At 36.7% G+C, this 25,580-nt stretch overlaps 1 protein-coding gene across 1 annotated transcript in view; it reads left to right on the forward strand.

Moving 5' to 3' along the window:
• The first annotated feature begins 15,512 nt into the window (after window positions 1–15,512).
• The window catches only part of LOC113048216 (semaphorin-3C-like), a 45,411-nt gene continuing 35,343 nt past the window's right edge, over window positions 15,513–25,580 (forward strand). Inside the window, exons 1-2 of the mRNA XM_026209860.1 lie at window positions 15,513–15,771; window positions 19,453–19,618. Of these exons, the coding sequence (XP_026065645.1) occupies window positions 19,486–19,618 (133 nt within the window). The 5' untranslated portion in view covers window positions 15,513–15,771; window positions 19,453–19,485. The remainder of the gene's footprint in view (window positions 15,772–19,452; window positions 19,619–25,580) is intronic.

The raw sequence follows: 25,580 nt of genomic DNA on the forward strand, positions 1-25,580 counted from the left end.
CTGTTCTGTGCAGTTCTGGTCACGCTCTTGGATTGCTCGGAGATCCAGCTTATATGTCTGCTTGATCTGTGGTCTGCTTATGTTTGAGGATCGTCTCAGCACATCACATTTCTGGTCTGCCCTGCTTGGAGTCTACACTACAGCTGTTGTGTTCCCTAGGACCTGCTTGGTGCCCGTTGTCTGCAAGCAATTCTGTTTGGTCTACTGACTGTTGAAATAAACCTTATTTCTACTCGCTACTGGATTCTGTCGAGTGATTCCTGACAGACAGGCCCCGCTCAGATCCAGATTTACATGATGATTGGTCATGCCTGTTTGCAATGACCTCTGGCCCCAGGAAGCATATAAAACAGCAAGATGTTTAGACAGGGCGGATTCATAACAGCTTGCTGAATGTTTAGCCAATATACTCTTTCATCCCGCCCAGCCAGACTAATAAGAAAAAATGTGGCGTAGTCCCACGTTAATTCACCCAGTATGCACAGGAATAATGCATGCCGCCCTATTCTTAATTGTAAAAACAAAGTCTTGAGTTGAGTGCATTGCTATTGATTGTGCAGTCTTAGCAGATCTTTTTCTAGGGTGGAGGAAATTTATAGCTGTAATACAATTCAATTTTCAGAGGAGGCTTTCATATTATTAGTTAAACGCTAGAGCACTTTCAGTGGGAGTCACTGACTTCCTGAAGTCAGATTTTCTTTAGGGAGTGTTTATTGAATAATGATAAAGGAAAATGAAACCATAATGACTCAGAGAGTGGAAAATAAGTCTAAAATATTTGTAAGCAGAGAAACTGGCAACATTGTCCTGAGGCAGAATTTGCTCAGCAGCTACTGGTAAAATTAGCGTCATGGAGCCCTGCATGACAATCTGAAATAACATGATTATAACATAAAAAATGCTTTTGCCAGGTCTGAGAAAATACTTGTGTGCAATCTATTACTTTTACATTAATGATAAATGTAACTAACATGTCTTAATATTATTCCATCTTTTGACATTATTCAATAATGATCTAAAGTAGTTTATTTGATTATGAAAGTAACCATGAATGTGGTTTACCATTTAAACCATGAAATAAAATTGGTTCAATTTACTTAGTATATTCATTTATGTTAATACTTTTAAGAATGCAAATTATTTTCTAAGTTCTTAAGTATTAGTGTAAAATTATTCTTTTTAAAAGAGCCGAAGGAAGAAACATTATATATATATATATATATATATATATATATATATATATATATTAGGGATGCACGATATTGGATTTTGGCCGATATTCGATATGCCGATATTTTCAAAATAATTTTGGTCGATGCCGATACCGATATCGATATATATACAAATATATACTGATATATTTAAACTTTAATTTTACTGAAGAGAAATCCATGTATCTCTTCTGTACTGATTCTACCATAAATGTATTATTTTACAAATGTAGACAGACATTCACATCTGAAAAACAGGTCAATTATTTCACTTGGAGAATATCGGTTTGGCTCATCGGCAGAAATATTCATATCGGCCGATACCGATAATGGTCATTTTAAGCTTTTATCGGCCGATACCGATATTGTGCCGATATTATCGTGCATCCCTAATATATATATATATATATATATATATATATATATATATATATATATATATATATAGAGAGAGAGAGAGAGAGAGAGAGAGAGAGAGAGAAAAACACAGTGTCAAAGTCTTCACATTTGAGTTGTGACACAAGGAGTACAAAAACAGACCTAATGTCATGATCTGTTGCACATTAAAATCATCACAGCATTTACTGGTTATTGTTTTCTGAACAAACTAATAAATAAATAGATATATAAAAGGATATGAAATACTTTTAAAATGAAGGTTAAAATTAGTGTAGTGTGCTATGAGAGATTTATTTATTTATTTGTGACTTGGGACAACGCTGTTATACGGTTTAGTTTCATTATTCAAAACCATTTGTCCATAGAATGTCACAAATGGCACTAAATCAGATCACATTGATCAAATTGCTTCTCATCTGTACATCTGTCAGTGTGTTTCCCAGTGAAATGAATGCACATCTGGACTGGGTGAACTTCAGGTCACCGTTCAATGCTGCCTTGACCTGGTTATTCTTCAGAAGACATCCTGCCCTGGTTTCTTAACCACAGGTGACTCATCTTAGTAGGTTTCAAGGGGATGCTGGGACAGGTTTTAGTAGCTGTCTTGGGGATAGTTAGGGTGCAGGAAGTTTCATTTAGGGCAAAAAGGTGGCTGCAAGACTACATAATGTATGTTCTGAAGTACATCTATTATTCCACAAGAGACGGTTCTACCTCCCTCAGAGCCACACAAGGTCCCAAGGATTTAATAATGTCACATCATGCATCTACATTCAATAGCTGGAGAGGTAACTGACCTCAACAGAAAGGCCAACATTCGTCACGCAGGACTGGGCTTCTGGAACATCTGTCAGAAGCGGTCGACGCTCCCATCCATGATGAATAGCTGCTAATGGAACCTGACTCAAGATCCTTCCACATGTTGTGAATTCTTAGTAAAATAGAATTTCAACTGTGTTTTGAGACCATTTGAGCTTTGGTAACCATGTGGTAGTTTCTATGTCTTAAATGGTTTTCTTTCTCAATCTACTGATTCCTGCACTCTTTGTGATGTGGTGGCAATGGTGCTCACTTGGGTGGAAAGAGTTCGAATTTGGCCTTATGCAGGAGTTAAATAGGGATTTTGGAGGTAGATGGATGGTCTAGGTGGCCAATACCAATATGGAGCCAACAACCCACAAAGAGCACTCCCAAAATTATGTTTTAAACCCTTTCATGGCAGTACGATATAGCTATATTTGCAAGAAATGAGTAACATATCACCTGGTTCACTGTAAAGGCTTTGTTTGCTTAAGCTGAACTGAATGATCTATTAGAAATAAAAGTTGAATTGGATGTTCAATTCACTGATCATAGCAGTTCTCCAGTCAGAGCTACAAAACTACAGTATGACTTCAGAAGATTATAATAGGTAATATATATTCATAATATTATATTCTTTCAGCCATTCAGGTTATTCTGTTTAGCTTTTACAGCTACCAACTTTTAATATATGAATTGTATTAAGGTTTTTCTAAATATTACTTATTTAGTCTCTCAGTCAAAATAAAGCAATGAAATGGTATGAGTAAATAAAAGTGAACTATTAATTTATTTTAATCAGTCCCTGTTTTTTGTTTTGTTTTTTTGTATAAAAGAATGGAGCACATTTGGTTGCATTTCGCTTGATTAGTTTCATACCATATCTGTTCTGACACTGCCAATTAAAATCAATATGTTACTTTTCACAAGAGTAGGCTACTCCATTTGCCAGATGAGTATTCTTTCTGACCTTATTTCCCTTGAGGTCGAGAAGGTCACCCTTGAGACTGCCACTCCAGTTGAGACGGACAGCTGACCTATGACCTTTCCAAAAGCTCAACAGGAGAATCCCGACCATTCACAGCAGTCAACACTGATGCGGTTTTCTAAAAGAGAAAGACAACAGGACAAGATCTATTGTGTCCCAATTGCACTCGATAAGAGGTTTTCCATGAACACAAGCAAATTGAAATTCCTCTGGTGTGTCTTTTTGAGCTTTTCAAGATACTAGACCCGCAAAGGCAATTATATTAAAACAATGTACTTGTAAAAAGTCAAAGAAAGAAAGAAAGAAAGAAAGAAAGAAAGAGAGAAAAATCACTGCTTATTAATTTGTGAAAAATGGTTGTCCATCAAATCAGTAAATGATATCATAGATAGGTCCTTCAAAGATCTTTATGACTGTGTCAAGGGCAAAAAGTCTCTGGAATATTGGCGATTCCCAAAACTTTATATGTATACACTTTATATTTGATATTTAATCATATTTAATATTTATATGTGTGAATTAAAAAAAAAAATTATATGCAATGTGGGAAGGTGCGTCACATTTACTTAAAAAATCCTATTATTTCAATAGAAATCCACACAAACAGGAATTCTGTGTGAGCGCAAAATATTTTCCAACATGGATTTGGCTAATTTTGCAACAAAATTGCCATGGCGATTAACAGAAAACTCCTTGATTTGAAAATGACTGTGAGCTGTGATTTATACATCGCTACACTAACTTACTGTGGTCAGTATTATATGTGATTGACCCGAGAATGCAGCTGAAGCCTCAACATTCAAATCTGTCTGTTTGACAGGAATGCTGTTTTAAGACCCAAAACAATGTGTATTCAAGAATGTATCACCACTGAATGGAGTAAAAGGAGTAATTTTGATGGATGAGTCAAATGAAGGGAATGTTGAACCTGGTGCACCCTGTTCCTAACAGGTCTAATTTATCACACTTGTTTCAGAACTATCTACATTGAGGGAGGTCTGTGACCATCATCAGAATGTATAGAAATTAAGCCGTGACCCCTTGAAGAAAGGTCAAGTAGGTTGGTGAAAACCTGAGGGTAGCCCTCAAAAGCGTTGTTTTTGTTTTTCCTGTCTGAAAAAGCAACCTTCTGTGTCCACGTACACTAAGTAACACATTCTTTCTAAGGTGTTGGGTTGGTATGTTCATCTGTTTTCACTTGCTGTAGGTTCCACCTGTCTATACCAGCGAGTCAAACAATACCGTGTCGATGGACCGACCACTCTTTTTTTCTGTCCCGTCTGATTTCCTTTCAGGTGAGTCTGTTGGATCTGGTCCAAGAGACACTCAGAGAGCAGACAGACCATGAAGAAGGTGATTGTTTACAGGTGTTCTGGAGGCACCAGGGCAAAGAGCATGTTCTGCAGTATATCACATTGATTAGTACATGGTGCTGCGCTATTAAAGTTATATACCTCCAAATAATCCTCAAGCACAGGTTCAGATACAGTAAGTTTAAATTAGGTACAAAGGAAAAAAAGTTCACCGTTATCTGTATTTGCTCACACTAATGTTGTTTTAAATCTGTATGACTTTCTTTTTTTTTAGTGGGACACCAAAAAGTAGATGTTTTGATGAATGCTCATGCAGCTGTGGTTACAAAGTAAGCAGGCGCTTTCAAGCTCCAATACAGAAAAAATTGTGAGTTACTCACATAAAACTTGAGCAATGTCACTTGAGTAAATCTGGAATCTACTGCATGGATAAGTTGTAGGATGCTTTACATTCAGTTTATGAACAAAATAAATAAAAGTAAACATTTTCTTTTGGTTTCCACTAAAGAAAAATTTGGAATGACATGGCTGAGGGTGAGTAAATGAAGAAACATGTCTATTTATGGGTAATCTATGCAAATGTAAATCTGTATACATGAACTATCTCTCTTTATATGAATTGCATAATGATCCATGTCCAATAAAGGTTCAAAAGTTGTTAATTTGTTGATAGGAAGAGAGATACACTTTCTTTTCTGTCACTCACTCCAGTGGATCTTCGTGTTGCTAATTTGAATAACTCATTATAGCAAATAATTATATCCATCTTGTGATGTCCCACAGATGTGTATCTGCAGTGAAAGGGGCTCCTTTAGTGCTGGTGAGCGAGGGGAAGAGGGAAAGTGCAAAATCTTATAAAAAATGAGAGACTATTGTCCCCTAAATGCCCAAATTTTGTCAATTATGTTGTGTTGTGCTATGTACAGTAGGTCTTCAGAATATGTCTCACTTTTGCCTCTTTTACTCATTGGCTCTGAGCAGTTCTGTCAAAGACCGAGGTTTAATGGACATTTTTATATGCCGTTCTTAAGAGCCTATAGGGCTGTAAAAGAGGCAAGTGTGATGTATGTCAAGGGCACTTAAATCAGTGACATAGCCCAGAATACAAACATTTTCTGAATGCTTTTAAAAATCAAAGCAAAGCAAATCAAAGCAAAGCAAAACAAAAAACAAAAAACAAAACAAAACAAAACATGACACAACACAACAAAACAAAACAAAAAAACAAAACAGAACAAAACACCACAAAAAACATAAGATACAGTGCAACAAACAAAACATAAAAGAAAAAATACATTTGAGTGCAGTAAATTAACACATTAAAGGGACAGCCCTATTAAAATATATATATATATATATATATATATATATATATATATATATATATATATATATATATATATATATAAACTGAATTTATGCCAAAGAACAAAAGACAAAAAGGTTAACCTCTCTGAAACTTACACCCACGCTGTCTTGCAGCCCAAATCAAGCCATGATTCAAAATAGCGGTTCACTTTAAAGTGCAGGAAATGTGATCTGTCCAGGGGATCTTTCCATGAGCATATTCTTTATGAGGATAAAGCTCTGAAATGAAAGGGATATTAACTTTAACACAAGTCTGAATTGATTTAAAATCCAGTGATTATTTAATCATGAAAGCATGTCTTTTGCTGTCAGCTTTATGAAATATGTTAGTATTAAAATTTGCTGTAGGGGACAAAATTAATTGATCGATGTTTATACCACATTTTTCCCCCCAAATATCCGCTCCCACTGAGCACTAGGAGAATGGAAGTTATTAAATATACTGTGTGACTATCATACATATATTTTACGGAAATAGATGGGATTTGTCTTTTATTGGTAACATGATTAAAGGAGGGTTCACACCACTTAACTATGCTTCATTTCGGCTACAATCAGACTGGATTACTGTGTAGAGAAAAAAAATAAGATGTAACTGGTTGGCGAATACACATATTTGACAGATTTTGTAAATTTTAGATCTGCTCTGCTTTAAAAATGTCACAACAACCTGTTTTAAGACACAACAAAGGCTTTGTTAGTAGTAAAATGCCATATCAGTAAAACCATTTTATGGTTTTGAGTTTCAGAAAAGTACCACTATTTTGCATGATTTTAGTGGGATTTCTTTTTTTTTTAAAAGCGCACTTAAAATATATTTATGCACTTGTAGTGTACTTGAGCTTTATAAACTGTATTTGCTGATAATATACTATATCACTGTAAAAATAAAAATGGTTCTGCAATTAGTTATAACAACTTAAAATATGTTGAGATCCCCTAAATATCCAACTTAACTAAAGTTAATTAAACTTAAAATTTTACTTCAAGCAAAAACACTTTAATTTGAAACAGCATTATTACTTATTTTAAGACGTATTAACCAATCACAGCGATAATTTTACAGTGTATAAATAAAATGCCAAATAAGAATAAAGTACATTTTCATGACTGTTTTTTTTTAAACATTTTTAAAATGTGCACTTTGTAATAATGTCAAATAGATTTTAAATCATTGTTTTAATAATCATTTGTTGTGCTTTAAAGCAAACCTGTTTTGATATGTTGATTAGCATACTAAAGCACATGTAAAGTACTAATTATCATTTTAACCATAGTTTGTTCTTCAATATTACATTTAGGTTTAAGGTAATTTATATTTAAATCTAATACAATAGAGCATGATTACAAATGTTTTTAAATGAAACTTACATTAAATTATTTATTTTAGCCTTAAATGTTAGTTTTTACATTCAGCGGTACATTTGAACCAAACTTCAAAGACAAAATAATTATGAAATTTCATAATAATTGTGAAATATAGGTGTACTTATGAAATTAATTAAATATATGTTTAACATAATCTATGATTAATTTTCATTTAATTCCAGTTTACATGCAATTAAGAGTCTGAAAACATTACATTCAGTTTGCCAAATTATTATTTCCATAAATATTCTTTACAAATGTAGCTTTATTACCATTGAATTTAAACTCAAATTCAGATTTCGATATATGTTTTTCATTTCTCATATGCATAAAGTTGAGCATTTCTCCATATTTTGATGCTCTCACCACTATTTTGAGGTACCATATGGGAAAGAAACAGACCGATTTTGACACAACAACACGTACTCGGACAGAAATGGTTGCTGAGTGAGTCAGGATGAGCTTATCTTGTTAGATCAAGATCACGCAGCTCTGGTATAAAGCTGACTTTGTCTTTTTCCTCCTCATCGCTCACTTACAAATTTCCCCCGTCCCTTTGGTTCAATCCTAAAAATCACGTGCCGTCGATATTGCTTAGATATAGAAGTATTCTGATGTCTCTCCCCTGAATGGCAAGTCATCTTCCATCGAACAACACAAGAGCCTGAAATCAATAACCAAGCCTGAACGTCTAGTTTCATTTTTCAAGAAACAAATGTTAGTGGAAATCTCACTCAAGCTCTTTGAAGTTGAGACCGCTAAACCTACAGATCTATGTGTTCTCCAGGGTATAAACAACTTGATTTAGCATGACTTTCACAGAATAGAAAACTCTCAGTGCTTGAAGCATTCCTCACAGACACAAGTACCACCATAGTCTAGTTGGTGGCCAACCAAAGTCCAGTTTTGTCAATCCTTTGTCAGTGATTTAAGCCCACTGACAAAATCTTTTAGTAGCTTAACACTTTATACTCTGTTGTGCTACTTATTAGCACTCTCATTATACACTTTTCCTCCTTTTATTTATCCAAGCTTTGCTTCCCAGTTTCCAGACCCGGCTGCAGCTATGCTAGATATGCTAAAGCTAGGTCCCCTGGCCTTTCAGGGAACTATGCGTTTCTATTCAGAGTCAATAGCTAACAAGCAAGGCTATCAATCAGCAGATCTGGCGTTAAGAAGTGACTTATTCATCAAAGAACCTTATTAGAACTAAAGAAGTTTCACCGAAGAGAGCTATAAAGGGCCATGCTGGGTGACTGTAGGTGAAATTTCCCTGGAGCATGCTGGGTAAAAAAAAAAGGGAACCCTGCTGAAAAAAAAAAAAACTGCATATGCTGATTAGGTATGTTTTGACTCTGCGATGCTGGTTTATCCGGGTCCTTTGACAACACATGACCAGCAAAGGACTAGCTTAAACAAGCAAAGGACCAGCTTAAAGGAACACTCCGACTTTTTGGGACTTTAGCTTATTCACAGTATCCCCCAGAGTTAGATAAGTCCATACATACCTTTTTCATTTCTGTGCGTTCTGTAAGTGTTATCTGACGCACCCACCGCTAGCCTAGCTTTGCACAAAGACTGGATGTAAATGGATACTGTTAGCATTGTAATCCCAATAAGTGACAAAATAATGCAAACATTTTCCTATTTACATGTTGTGATCTGTATAGTCACAGCATGTACAAATAACAAGGCTATATGAGACAGAGACCATTTTTAATCGTATAAATACTGGGAACTATATTCTCACTTGGCGTAGGAGCACAGCTAATGTTACTTGGGCGGAGTGGCTACTTGAGCGGAGTGATTAGCGCAGCACACGAGGCGCGCCGTGGTGATGAGCAGAGTGTTCGCTCAGAGTTGGAGTAATAGAGTCAGCAATTACTAGAAAGTACATTTATAATGTACAATCATGGGTGTTTGCTGTATTGTAAAGAGCTGTGACAATAAACAGGGGAGACCAGGAAATACTATGATGTTTCATAGAATTCCAACCAAAAATGCTGACCTGATGAATCAATGGCTACTTGCTCTGGAAATAGATCCAAACACGCCTGTAAACACCATCACGAAGTATTTCGTTTGCTCTGAACATTTTACTGTGGACGACTATTTTGAAAAAATGCAAATTGCCGCACGGACCATGAAACGCGTGCTAAAGTATACAGCCATCCCATCGATAATAAAGACAGGACAAATTGGATCACCTGTTGCTGCGGTAAGTGTTCCGTTATGTTTTGAGATGACTAACATTATCCATACTGTAACACTGCCATGCTAATGTAATATAACTTTAGTAGTGACACTATTACGTGAATAGGGGCTCCGTGTATCCCCTTTATTGTTATTATTGTGTTGTCATGAACACACTGCTCGTGATCATTATAACAAAATCACTTACTTGGTGGACAGCTGACCATTAGGTTCACTCGGCATGGGGCGTTTCTTCCAGTTGATCTTGTCACATTAGGAAAAAAAACGACAACTGCCGGGTGTATTAGGGCAGAGAAATCTTCCCTGGTAGTGACGGAAATATTTTGATTGTCATCAAGCCTTGATATTGATGGCAATACCCGGTCCCATTCATTACAACAAAGGCACTCGGTTCTGTCGGCATAGGTTGGTTTGTTCCACATTTACAGCACCAGTCTGTGTTCGTTCTGATTCTCCCTTCGACATCTTGTCTTACAGATTCCAAATTTTGTAACTCCTCGTCTGTGTATTCTGGCTCAAAACTATATGGTTCTGGATCTTGGTTTGATACACAGTAAAATTCCTGACAATTCCTCAAAGTCAACCATGATCACGAGTCACGTCTAGCTAGTCACTTGTTTTGTTTATGGAACCATCAACAGCGCGTCTCGTGTGCTGCGCTAATCACTCCGCCCAAGTAGCCACTCCGCCCAATATAGTTCCCAGTATTTAAATGATTAAAAATGGTCTCTGTCTCATATAGCCTTGTTATTTGTACATGCTGTGACTATACAGATCACAACATGTAAATAGGAAAATGTTTGCATTATTTTGTCACTTATTGGGATTACAATGCTAACAGTATCCATTTACATCCAGTCTTTGTGCAAAGCTAGGCTAGCGGTGGGTGCGTCATATAACACTTACAGAACGCACAGAAATGAAAAAGGTATGGACTTATCTAACTCTGGGGGATACTGTGAATAAGCTAAAGTCCCCAAAAGTCGGAGTGTTCCTTTAAGCAAGTAAAGGACCAGCTTAACCCACCAAATAACCAGCTTAAACAAGCAAAGAACCATCTTAAAACAGCAAAGGACCATCTTAAAACAGCAAAGGACCAGCTTAAACCAGCAAAGGACCATCTTAAACCAGCAAAGGACCAGCTTAAACCAACAAACGACCAGCTTAAACCAGCAAAGGACCAGAAAAGGACCAGCATAAACAAGCAAAGGACCAGCTTAAAACAGCAAAGGACCAGCTTAAACCAGCAAAGGACCAGTTTAAGCAAGCAAAGGATGAGCTTAAACAAGCAAAGGACCAGGATAAACCACCAAATCACCAGCATAAACAAGCAAAGGACCATCTTAAAACAGCAATGGACCAGCTTAAGCAAGCAAAGGATGATCTTAAACAAGCAAAGGACCAGGATAAACCAGCAAAGGACCAGGTTAAACCACCAAATCACCAGCATAAACAAGCAAAGGACCATCTTAAAACAGCAAAGGACCAGCTTAGACCAGCAAAGGACCAGCTTAAACCAGCAAAGGACCAGCTTAAACCAACAAAGGACCATCTTAAACCAGCAAAAGACCATCCTAAACCAGCAAAGGACCAGCTTAAACCAGCTAATCAAAACCATAAACAAGCAAAAGGACCATTTTAAAGCAGCAAACGACCAGCTTAAACCAGCAAAGGACCATCTTAAACCAACAAAGAACAAGCTTTAACCAGCAAAGGACCAATTTAAACCAGCAAAGGACCATCTTAAACCAGCAAAGGACCAGCATAAACAAGCAAAGGACCAGGATAAACCAGCAAAGGACCAACTTAAACAAGCAAAGGACCAGGATAAACCAGCAAAGGACAAACTTAAACCAGCAAAGGACCAACTTAAACCACCAAATCACTAGCATAAACAAGCAAAGGACCACCTTAAACCAGCAAAGGACCAGCTTAAACCAACAAAAGACGTGCTTAAACCAGCAAAAGACCATTTTAAACCAGCAAAGGACCATCTTAAACCAACAAAGGACAATCTTAAACCAGCAAAAAAAAAAAAAAAAACATCTTAAACCAGCAAAGGACCAGCTTAAACCAGCAAAGGACCAGCTTAAACCAGCAAAGGGCCATCTTAAACCAACAAAGGACAATCTTAAACCAGCAAAAAAAACAAAAAAAAAAAACATCTTGAACAAGCAAAGAACCAGCTTAAACCAGCAAAGAACCATCTTAAACAAGAAAAGAACCAGCTGTTCCTAACCAGTATATGCAGTTTGTTTCAACAGGGAATATTTGTGTGTTTCAGCTAAAGGTTTGAAAATAGGTGTAATAGTGCAGATTAACCTGAAAGGTAATATATTTAAGGGCTGTTACAATGCTGGATTCAAACTCTTTTGACAGCGACTGTGAAATTTTGATAATGACAGATAATTTTGGTTTAACCGATGCACAATGAAATTTGAAATGTACATCTTCTATTTTAGTTAATTCACCTATGTATCCACAAAATGTCTTACCGGTATTTGAGCTGTAAATTTGTATTAATCATCTTTTTTGTTTTGTTTTTGTTTTTTGGCCTTTGAAGTGCTTCCTGCAATTTTAAGGTAATATTTCAATAATTTAAACATTCACAAATTCACAGTTGTTATTTGATGTTGGTTGATGGTGACATGCAGGTCAAATTAGATAGCCTTTTTTATAGTAAGATTTTAATTTAGATTATTTTAGATTTAAAGTTAACAATTTAATAATTTACAACACATTCACATGGTCACATGACATGCAAGTAAACAAAATACTTCATTTTTAGTGAGTGATTTCTTTTGATTGCTTTTATTTTGCTTTTTTATTATTTATTTTCATTTTTATGATTAGCTTTTCATCACCTCACAAACCCCCTGCACTTCCCTAAATCCCCCTAGGGGAAATGCATTTCTATGTGAACCGTTTTGACTTTTCAGACAGTCCAACTTCAGCAATTCTTCAATCAAACTGGAACTAACTGTGCAAAGGCAATGTTAGTAAACAATTTTATCACATCATCCTCATGACAAAGTGTAGTGGCTATAAATTCATGCTAATTAAGTGTAAAAATTATGTATACACAATTTTCTTTTTCTTTTTTACAAACTGAGGGAAAAGTCTTTCTGTGGAAGTCAATAGAGCTTAAACTGGATTAAATATATGTGCAAACTTTTCAAAGCAGTGTCACCAGGGTCCAGGTTTGAGTCCAATTTTTCATATCCGGATCTAAATCTAAATAATACCCAACTTTTCTCCACTTCTTCTGTTGACACAAGGACTTGCAAAAAAAGTTTTGCATTAGTAAAGGCGGTGGTCTGTGCAGAATGTCTGTGTGTCTTTACATTAGCATGTGTGTCCGTTTGTGATGACCATTACTAATGCAGAGTTTAAGCCACCTCTGACCCCAGATTATGTATGAGCCACTTAACATCTGTGTGACAAATGTTGAACATCTGTAAAGAGGTAAGGAAGCACACACGCATTAGTACAAGTGGACAAAAACGCAAATGCAGCACTTCTCTGCTGTGTGACTCAGACAGTCTCCATTTACTATGTATTATTTTCCTTTCATTAAAATAATCACCTTAATATTCCAGAAACATTTCCTTCAGGCAAAGCATTGTTTTGGCAGCCAACCCAACCATTTTAGGCAAGTTTCTAACATCACAGATATCCAGGAATAATGCTTCCCAAAGCAGACTGAGTCATCAGTCTTTATAGACACAATTCTTTATGATCAGACATTTCAGCAAGTCACGTGTGTTTTTGTGGTTTGAGGCCTGAAATATTATCTAAAACTCTTTTTAGTGTACGGTTTGTGATGTTTCTTTACTCAAGTAAGTAATGCGGCACGTCTGTGTGTGGATTTACAGCCCAATGAACAACCCATCAACCCGTTTCACTGAAAAGCTGTAAATCACTTCAAGAGAGAAGAGCTAATTATTTCCTGCTGTCCCAACCAAGCACATACTAATACACACCCATACACTTACACACACTTAGTCTTATTGTCGAGGCAGACTGCTAATGTATTTAACCTGAGACTGTAATTACAACACAGTAATCTCTAATTACAGCTCACAACTTTAGGAAACCCCTTCACACATCAGTGAACAACAGCAGATATTTAACAATTTAGCAGTTTATCCTTTTCCCTACAAAATTAAATAGATACAATAGGCTATTGCATGAATTATGGAGAAAAATATAAATGTCAAAATGAATATATTATTAGTATATTGCTTAAAATATGAATACTTTCAGAAAAAGCAATGTTTCTGTTTTCTGTCTTTTTTCTTTTTTATTGCATATTAAATCCGTACAATAGCCTAATTTATTTATTTAAGAATTCAATGCTTTGAATTGTTCTAAAGATGTTCTTTATGGGTCTCCAAGGGACAATTGTGGATTTTTATGGTTAAAGTATTACAAGATATCTTTATAGGTCATGTCACATCATAGAGGAAACGGTCTTCTAAAATCAATTGATCATTTGCACCCAGTGTGTGCTTTATTTTCAGACAAATGCAGCATCCTTTTGTTAGTTTTGACCAGTAAAGTTGAATCTGCTAAAGTTTAAGAGAAAAACTGATTGTACTATAAACGTAAGTCACACAAAAATGCATAAAAGTCACTGCATTAGACACACAATTTGAAACCAAGTGGCATTTGCTTCAAGAAAGCAAAACAAGTTACAATTTGTAGTGGCTTATTTGTCCAAATTCTGTTTGGGGCCACTGTAGCTGTCATGCATTTCATTTAGAGTACTGTATTTGGGCTCTTTGTAATTCCATTGAACACTTGGCTATCATTCACATGATACAGATCCAGCTTTCACCATCTGTAATTAATAAATTGCGGTGGTGAGGTCAATTCTGACTTTCCTTGCTGAAGTCTGCACAATGTGGTTTGAAAATTGGCTCCAGAGCGTCCGGCTCCCTGCACTCCCTTTGAAACTGGAATCCTTAGACAGAAATAACATTTAATCTGGGATGTGGATGTGTGTATGGAGACATTTTACTGTTGATTTATGGTGCTTTATATTAATAGCAGGATGCTTGTTTAATCCGGTGGTTCTGAACTAGGGGGCTGTGCCTCAAAAATGGGCCGCAGGGCTGTTCTGATAGCCGCACATAGCAGGGATGTTAAAATATAAAAACCTACTAACCATATATTTGTGAATCAAGATAGGATAACAAAATAATAGGATTCCTGGCCCTGATCACCCTGTTGGGATTCATTTTCTGGTAACTCGTGAATTATTTTGAATTTGTGAATTTTTAAACAGGAAAATAACTTTCCCACGTGAGGAAGACTGAAGACTGACGGAATGCATGGTTCAGGAAACCTCTTTAAAAAAAAAGAAAAATTGCAATGCAATTTGACGGCACAGAAATAGCATCAGTTTTTGTGAATTAAACTCATCTATGCAATCTGTATATTGTTGGTTAACAGTTAACATAAAAGACAAAGAAAGTAGAAATAATAACTATAGTAATAATAAATAAATATATATACATTGCTTCCATAAAATAGGCTTAACTGTTTTCATTTTTGATAAAAAAAAAAAAATAAAAATGGCCATCATAGAAAGATTTTTTTTCTCTGCTGAGCTGTGTTGCACTTTTATGTAAATGTAAATCTCGTACTGTAAATTCTGCATGCACTAATGGATCTAAAAGGGCTTTAATAAGGAGAATGCGACTCTGGAGCTCAGGCACTGTTTCCAAAGACTGCTGCTGCTCACTGAGCAGGCAGAGTCAGACTCGGAGGTCTGGAATATCTGTTCAGTGACTTATAGACAGAGACAGAGAGCGAGAGAGAGAGAGAGAGAGAGAAAGAGGAGAGGAGGGGAAAGAAAAGGGAAAGAAAAGGGAAGGGGGGCTCAAGAAGAGAGGAGTGTAACAGGAAACCAGTCCACCCTTCTCTCCCTCTCTCTCTACCTCTCAGTCTTCTCAACCGCTCTCTTCTCTGTCCCGCAGTCAGCCGGTTGGACTAACACCTCTCTTCACTCTCACTGGGGAAGTCCACACAACCCTGTATTTCTTCACCACGTCTGTGACTACAGCACTCACCCGCTCTCTGCTCAGGGAGGAAGCCTTAGAAGGTGAGTCCCGTTAGGGGCAGATGAGCTCCTGTGTGGACCGAACTGGACAGCGTTAGGGGAGGGGGGACTCCAAGCTCAGGCTAACAGGTGCAGATGCCCACCAGAGACGGGAAATCATAAGACCTGATGAGAGAAGAGTCTATATAAAAAAAAAATAGACAATGCTTATCTCGGAAATAGACAGTCGTATATAGTGTTATTTCTGATCTTTGTTATAATATGATTCCTACTCATTCAAAAAAGCTACTTATAAAAAAAAAAAAAAAAAAAAAGAGGAATTATTTTAATACCTGATGATGTCCCAAAAATTTTGCTTAATTTCAATTTAGTTCTAAGATTTATTAATATATTAGGATATTTACTTGTTAATTTACTTGTTAGCACTTTTACTTATACATTTACTTGCATTTTTCTTACCCCATTAATATATATTTTTAATAATTGATTTTGCTTGACTTTAGTGAAATGCTATTTTACATGTGTATTGCTTGTTTAAAAAAGTGCTTTTTTGCTTCCAACGAATTCCACTGATGCATTTTTGAACAAAATCTGATTTCTTAACTGATTTTCTATTTCTTGATATATTAGTAATTGTCTTTATTTTTAGATATTGTGAAAAAGAGCTGTCTAGTTGTCTCAGTTTGACCACTGGTATGTATTCAATGCGTCCTGAGACGTTGTGGAATGTGTGCTGTGTGTCTCACAGACAAGACAGCAGTGAGTGTGAATGAGTCTATGGGAGTCTGAGACTGAAGACACTGATGTTATTATTTTATAAGTGTCACTAAAGATAGTATCTGGGATTTAGTCCAATGTAAAATGCAATATTGAATGGGTGCTTTTATTGTCGTCACACTGTGGTAGAGTGTGCATGCCTGGCACTGAGTGTGTATGAGCTGGTGAATGACAGGGTGTGGTATGGTGATGATAATCCACAATGCACTTCCAGAATACATTTTATCTGCATAAGGTTAGGGCAGCAGTTATTATATTAAAAACTAATATATGACATTTTTATCAAACATTTGAATCTCTAACTTAAAGGTGCCATGTGTCATGTCTGGCAAAAAAATCAAGTCATACTCCACATTCTATTCCAGATGGGGGCAGTATGCCTCAATAAAGTGAATTGGTCTACTCAAGAGTAACAAACGAGAAACGGCATAGTCTCTATGCTCCGCCCCTACCTTCACAACAACACTACAGACATAGCCGAAGCCTAAGAGGACGTTTTGCCTCCAGAGGAACGCTGGGTGATGTTTGGGCAACAGACATGAATGGTGCCTTAAATCATGCAGTTTGTTATGAATATTTGCTTTTATATCAAAAGGTGCAATCACTTCAGTCCATTGTGTATTGTCAATAGTGTAGCAATGCATGAAGCACAGCTCACACAGAAGTCACTTGCAAACCAAACAGCTTTATGTTGGTCATTGCAATAAACTGTCAAACTAAATCTCACTGACTTATATTAAAGAAGATACCTTAATATCACAGAGACTAGCAAGCACATAGCATTGCTTTTTCAACCACCAAGAACACCTTCATGGCAGTTATGCACAGGCAGGTAGCACTAGAAATCTAGAAGCATTCATACTGTATAGTCAAGTTTCCATAGCATTGTTTCAGAACATTACAAAAAAACACTTAATTTCTTTCAATCTGTTAAACCTACTTAAGATGAGCCAGTTCTTAGTTGAAGTTGGCTGTTATATTTCTAGTGAGCAATAATTGGATTCAACTGACACTTCCATAAGGAGAATGATGGAAAACTCATTACGCAGATAGCCATGACAAACACAAGATGATAAGCTTGAAGATAAACCGCTCGTAATACGTTTCCAGGCTGCTGTGCTCCGAGCTGAAGTGGTATGAAAGACAGCTTTGATAGACGTTTGACTTTCTCAGATCACACTGTGATCCAGTTTGCATCGAGTTTTGGTTCAAAGCCGCTCAGAAATCACCTCATCGCCGAATTCATAAGGACTCTGGAAATGTCAGTGAAATAGCTCAAATGTATTTTCATATTGTTGATTTAAAAGAGAATAATCTAACTGTAACTCTTGAATATTAACCTAGCATGGCATTCTAAAAATGTGGTACTCATGGTGTGAGATGCTGAAAAACCAATGAAATAGGTTCATCATCGTCCTTATAGAGGATATTTACATGCAAAACAACTTAAAAAGTGGATTCCGGGCGAATAGCACCCTAAGTGGTGTTTTCTTGTATTCATACATTGCTGCTCACTTTGAACGCACCCTGTGCAGTGTGCTCATACCTCATATGTCTTGTAAAAAGTTGCTATCAATCTTTCACATGATTCATGTATAAGACATGAGCATTGAGACTGTGCTATTCTTACTCTGTTCTTTGTCCTTCTGCACTCGCTCTGCTACAAAACAAACATATTATTAATATATAATTATGAACCGCATGTATTCTTATTTTCCAAGAGTGCACTGGTCAGAGAAGGCTGTCTGTTCTCCTTGGAGCACAAAGCAAGAGTTCCAGATGAAATCAATCTCCTCCCCATGTATTATTGAACTTTTTGTTGTCCCATAATAGAACAGAGGGGAAAGAAACACAAATGAGTTTCCATTCATTATTTTGTTAGAAACAAAAACGTCCATTTCTCTGAGCTACTCCTACATGAACATTCCTTTTATACTGTACAAGTCTTTCTCGTGTAAAGGTAAAATATTGACTCCACCTGGACAGGAGCTATTGAAATATGTATTTTAACTGGCTGCTTTTGATACCCTGTTGATTGTGCACTATATCAAAGCCAGTTCTTCTCACAGAAAGTGGCTAATGTTTCAAACGCAAAGAAATATGTTGAACTTTTAAAGGAATGTTGTGGGTTCAATAAAAGTTGAGCTTTTTCTAACTCTGCTGCCTTACGTCAATAACCACACATTTTGAATTGTTCCGTTGTTTGTAAAAATGCATGTGCTGTAAGGCATTAAGAATGGAAGTCTATGGGGCAAGTTAAATGAAGCTGGTATGTTAATTTTATTCGTACAAAAATATGCATTACTTGACGTTGTACAAATGGACCTTTTTACAGTCAAAAGTCGACTTACAGTACCAACATAATTCTTGTGATTTGCCAGTTGCATCACATTTTTTACATGATTACGGCAAGTTTAAAATAGAAAAAGTGGCAGAACTATGCACATGACTGTAATGCCTTGGCCCTTAGACTTACGTTGTATGATAATTATAGTAAATTCTGTTTAGATATCAAACATACATGCACGCACACACACACACACACACACATATATACATATATACACACACACACATATATATATATATATATATATATATATATATATATATATAAATAATTTAAATTAATAAAATATGGCATCAATACTAAAATGTAAAATTAAATTAAAATTTATGCATTTAGCAGATGCTTTTATCCAAAGCAAGGTACAGTGCATTCAGCCTAACAATTTTCTACTATCATGTGTTCCCTGGGATTTGAACCCCAAACCTTGCGCTTGCTAATGCAATGCTCTACCAGTTGAGCTACAGGAACATTCATGTTCCTAATAGGATTCCATACAGTGCATACATTTTATTCTTTCCATCTGAAGCCTTTGAAAAGTATTTTCTCCTCAGTACAACTCTTTTGTCATGAACAGTTCCTTCACCTTGTCTGTGCAGGTGGGCTGGTCTGGGTGTCTCTCCTCAGCAGTCATGGGGAGGTCAGGAGCGCTCAGGGTTTGGCCGTTTGGGACGAGCATGAGGTTGTTACTTCCCCTCGTCCTCTGTGTCACCGGCGTCCATGGTCTTTTTCCACCACAGCCACGGGTCTTCCTGTCATTTCAAGGTAAGAACTTCAGACTCCAATCAATGCATTTCCTTTTAAATGGAGGTTTCTCTAAGAACAAAAACCCTTTGCAATGACATCATGTCCTCTTTAAGATAAAACATTCTCATCAGAGTCCCCTAAACCAGATTGAGGGGTCTATTTGTCCCTCATTATGTGCCTGTGCCACTGTCAGGAGGTCTGAATGTGCTACTTGGGCTTTGACAATGCGTTCAACAGTGCTAACATACTTAGGATAGGATGAAATAAAGCTTTTATTATATTAAATTAAGGTTTGCTGTTTATTGATCGATCTGTACTAGGTATTTTGTTCACTGATTGGCAGAGAAAAGCTTCACATTTATTCAAATCAGTTTTAAACTGAAAAACTGAAAGATTTTTATTTTTGGATTAGTTCCTATATGGTAAAGTTAAATATAATTTGGGACATAGTCAAACGTTTTAAATCTGATAAAATTGTGGCCAGGAAAAATACTTTTTGGGGTGCACACTGAGCTTTTATGAAAAAAATATGACCTTATATTACTGGTTGAATTACGAATGATGAATAAATTGTGGAAAATATCTTTTTTAGATCCTTTTGCTTGTGAGTCACACCAGACTTGCACAATATGCCGTTTTAACTGCCGTTTAATTCCTCCAGAAGAAATGCATCACTGCTGCAGATGGTTTAATGGTCTCCAATAATAAAATGTGCTTTGAGCTGAAGTGCCAAACATAAATGCTAAATGTAATATATCCACAGTATGGCATAAAGCTTATATTATGTGCTTGAAACATTATCTGTGGGTGTAAACTCAATAATAATGTTTCCATGATCATTGGAAATGGCTGAGCTGGTCTCATATCAGATGTCAAGGGTGATCTTTCCTCTTATCTGCTGTAGCAAACATTTAATATAGTTGAGTAATGGAAAAGGGGGTGTGTCAGTGCATTCGGGGGCTAGACGTTCACGGAGAACCAGTTGTTCTGCTTTCTGGGAAAACATGTTCACTTTGAGATGATTTTCTGATCTGAACAGATCGGACTATTTTGCTGGTGTAAAACGGCCAGGTGTAAAATGTAGACAGCTTGATTCAGGCATATTAAACAATACATGTTTCCACAAGAAAGTTAAAGGAGAATTTGATTTTTTTTTGGTTTCATGCATTCCTGAAAAACATTTACACCATTTTTTAAATTGCTAAATATTGAGCATATTGTCACTGACTCAAACATAAGAGCCCAATTTATGCTTTGTTCCTCAGTATTTGACATTGTCTGGTTTTGCCAGTAGTGGACATTTGTTTCTTGTTCTTACCATAACACACTGTTTTTATGTGCATTCCAGCACTCTTTTTTTCTTTCAATCTATGTTTCTGGCCTAATTTGTCATTCCATTCTTTCTCCTCGTCTTTCCAGCACATTCCCAAGTGTAGTTATCCGTCTATGTCTTATGTGCTGAAAAGAAGCAGTGGGAAGCTTTGGAAAAGGTGATACGAGTAGTGTCAGAGAGGATTTTGCCATGGAAAAACTATGCTCACACTCAAAGCATTCTGGAACGGCTTTGCGTCCTTCTGAAGAACGCCACGTAACACGCTCTGTTTGACATCAATAAGAACATCCTAAACAGCCAGCTGTCACTGTGCTGCAAACAAATTAAAGCCAGATTAGTTTGTACTAATCAAGCCAGCTTCATCTTAGACTATAACTCTTCACAGCAGGTGTGGATTTGAGTAAAGTCTCTGTGAGGTTGAGACGGCCTCTGGAGAAGACATTCAGTTCAGAGACCTTTTTGGTTGAGAAACGAATAACAGAACTACAGAAGACATCTTAATCATTGAAAAATCAGATGTGTTTGTATATTGGAGAGAGTTTCACACAGTAAATGAACAGTGTAATGTATAGTCTGGGAATGTGTCAAAAGAAACAATTGATGAGGTCCCAGTTTGTCATCTGCATGATTTAGACATCCCTTTAGTCTCTTAGACCTTTTGGATCATTTTCATCTTTCGGAGAGTTTTGAAAGAAGACAGATGTATAGGTTAAAAAACATGAGTATTATAGCCAACAGGGTCTGACTGTATTCTTGAGGAGCTCCAGTAAAGTTATGTCTGAAAGCGTCTTTATGGAGAGAGCTGGGAGCTTTGGGTGTCTCTCAGTGTCCATGACTAGAGAAGAAAGGAAAAAACCCTCACTATTCCAGTTGAAGTTATTCCTTAAAGGGATACTCCACCCCAAAATGAACGTTTTGTCATCAATCACTTACCCCCACGTCGTTCCAAACCCGTAAAACCTTTGTTCATCTTCGGAACACAATTTAATGTATTTTGGATGAAAACCGGGAGGCTTGTGACTGTCCCATAGACTGCCAAGTAAAATAAACTGTCAAGGTCCAGAAAAGCTCCAGCTCCACACATCACGGTAGTGCCATTTTGGAGAATATGAGCTGGACGCAGGCGGTGTACACACTTCTGTATCAGCCATGCCACAAGCATATGTTTTCTACATGTATTTATGCTTTGCTTTAAATGAAAGCAGCGCATCAGTGCAGCGCCGCCTGCGTCCAGCTCATATTCTCCAAAATGGTGCTACGGTGATGTGGAGAGACACAGAGGAGACAAATTGTTCAATAAAGTCGTTATTTTTGTTTTCTTCATGTACAAAAATTATTCTCGTCGCTTCATCATGTTACAGTTGAACCACTGATGGCAGATGGACTATTCCGACAATGTCTTTCATACTCTTCTGGATCTTGACAGTGTATTTTACTCTGCAGTCAATGGGACAGTCACAAGCCTCCAGGTTTTCATCCAAAATATCTTAAATTGTGTTCCGAAGACATTTTTATGGGTTTGGAACGACATGGGGGTAAGTGACTAATGACAAAATTTTCATTTTGGGCTGGAGTATCCATTTAATAAATGGCATAATGCAAATTTTGGAGGCTAATTGAACATATTAAGAAAAGCTAAAGATAATCACAATGCTTTCCAACATCAATTCATACTGAAAAATCTTGTCTTTTGCCAACGACAGTAACCGATGGCAAAATAACTTAGCAAAGGGTCAGTTACTCAATGTGATTTGAACTAACACCTTGAGAAAAAATAAACCTGGGCGATGAAGTTGGCGTCAGAATGTTTAACTGTTTGCTGGTCAGTCTGGCATGAGCTCTTTTGAAACTCGAGTCTGAGGGATTTTTGCGGAAAGCAAGATGTTGAGAGCTTGTGTCGTGCTGAGAGGAGAACTGCGGTCTATGAAATTTTTCCTATCTCTGCCTAATAATCTGTTCATCTAAAGCAATTGCCAGGCAAAAGAAACTCAATAATAAACCATAATGAAATAATCAGGAAATTATCTAACAAACATGTCGGAGTTGTAAGTACATAAGTAAAATATTACAATCATGTATAAATATTTTTCATTTCGAAATATGATTTTCATATATGAGATTTATCCATTTAGAATTTTTCCCCTCCTCCCAAACAGGGAGGAGACAGCCAGACATGTGCCAATTTCATGAAGTCAGCCTGATTAATAATACATTTACTTCAATTAGGACACAATCGCACACAGTTGGGTGTTAACTTGGCTCACCCCCTTTAAAACGATAATGTCTGTTTATCAGTTCTGACCTGAATCCACCCAGTCTAAAATGTGGTTTAAACCACATTTGTGAACTTGAGCCAGGTAACACAAGGCAACACCCTTTGCAAATAAAGGAGGTCATGCATTTTAATCGATACTGGTTTTGATCGGTCCATGGGTGGGTTGTTGTGGTTTTCAGTTAACCATCAGAAAAGTATGGCATTTTAGGAATCCATCATAAGATATTCTTTCCAATCGTGAAACGAACACAATTGTTTTCAGCATCTTTCATGTGACTCCGAACATGAGTAGTATGACCTTCACGTTGTTTTACTAGCTATGTCAAACTATGTTTATATCAGCTGACAGTTCTGTTCTTTGTTATTTATAAACTGATATTTAACAGTGTATCAACTGAGGCAAGTAAGGCATTTCATCTCTGTTAAAAAATAGGAGATGGAGAAGACAGCTGTATTGCACAACATTGCTGGTTGTTTCCATGTTGTGACTGGAAGCCATCTATGACAAATGTCTGCCAGTTTGCGTGCATGCACAAATTATTTTGTTTCCACAAAAACACACACCACAAATTTTTGCACCCAGATTGTTTTAGTTGCATGCAATTATGCAGTATTAAAACGCTTTTATCCTCCAGCAGGCCACAACACAGCATTTAAGAGTGTATGTGTGCCATATACTAGCACTGATGCAATAAATTGAGACTGTTCACTTTTATGAAAATACACATGGGAACTTTGAAAAAGCCCCATCTATGAAGGTCTGATTTTGATCTTAATTGTAGTCCTTTTACAGCAGAAAATCAAGACTAACATTTGCTCAAACCCAGTCATGGTCAGGGTAAAGCATTTTCTGAATTTTCTACCCCAGATATCACTTTGAGGATTGAAATCTGCCAACATAATATTCATCGGCTATAAGGTAACGTCTTAGCCATTAATCACTTCTGAGCTGTGCCTGAAGCCCAGAAGAGTGATGTTGAACAATCCATTCAAAAGACTAAAACTTTTACTTTGGTTTGACCATAATGATGGTGTTCCTGCCCTGTAACATGTGATATCTCACAATAAGTGCATATTTAAATGACACAATTGACCATTCGCAAAGACCCACCTCCCTTAGTTACTGTTGCTAAGCCTGACAAGCCATGGCGCTCTTACGACACACATCATCACGCAGTGAAAAAACACAGGACACTGAAACATGCCAACAGTTAGTTTTGGAATTAAGCAAAATCTCAGCTTTAAAATCTGGCCTTTTTTTTATGTAACCACAAATGCTGTTTTGTGGCTCTTTTAATGTGTCATGACACTTTAGTGTCACATGAACTGATCATTTATTTCTCTTTACTTCTTATAGCGCAACATAAACATGGATGAACATCAGAATCTCAGTTATCTAGTTTCTTATATTTTTTAAGTTCACTTCCACCGACATTAATCTACTTTCCTGTCTGGTTTGTTTGTCAGACAAAATGGCAGATTCACCGTTATAATTTTTTTTGAAGTTTCATACACAGATGACAATGTTCCCCATTCACATGGATCCTCAAACGGCTAAAAAGGCTGTATTACACATGCCAAGCCAGTAGTTGGCGATGTCACTTTGAGTTCATTTAACTTTGAGTTCACTACTTTGCATGTGCATGATGTCACCGCTTTCACAAATTCACATTTTTGTAGTTTACAGGGAGAGAATAACAGAAATGAAAAAATAAATAAATAAATAAATAATTTTCCCAAATGCTCCCAAAAAGGCTGTTACTGTGTACACGAATGGCCGAAACAACATACAAAACTTCTGTTTTTAGTTGTAAATGGTTTTTGTTTCACTTTTTTTTTTTATGTTCTGAAATAGTTGTTAGCTCATTGCTACGATCTTGCTTTGTTTTCTAGATGGTTGCTAGGGTGTTGCTTAGTGGTTCCTAAGGTGCTTACATCACCATTCAAAGTGATGTAAGCACAGTAAGGACAGTAAGGCATTCTTACTGTCTCAGTGTTTCAGAATCAAAGTCTAGTCAGCTCAAAAAGTAATTGCTAGGCAAGTTATGCAAAGAAATCTAATACTTTAACCAATTCAATCAATGCTGGGTGAAAGATCTTTGGCTACAACTTCCTCTTAGTTGTGTCTGAAGTCAAGAGGTGGTGGTTAGGTCAGGTTAGGGTTAGAATGAGGTCAGATAAACTATAAATGGAGTGTCAGCCTATTTCAAGTAAAGACTAACAGACCAAATAGTTCTTTGGAGTTGTAAAACTGGTTATTTTGGCAAAGGATGATAGCTATGGACATTGGACACATGTTAAATATTATGCATTGAACACACGCAAATACTGAGCAGAATAGTTGGGGAATTCCATTTTATACAAAATGTGAT

This window comes from Carassius auratus, chromosome 29 (genome assembly GCF_003368295.1).
Source record: "Carassius auratus strain Wakin chromosome 29, ASM336829v1, whole genome shotgun sequence".
In the NCBI taxonomy this organism is placed as follows: Eukaryota; Metazoa; Chordata; class Actinopteri; order Cypriniformes; family Cyprinidae; genus Carassius; species Carassius auratus.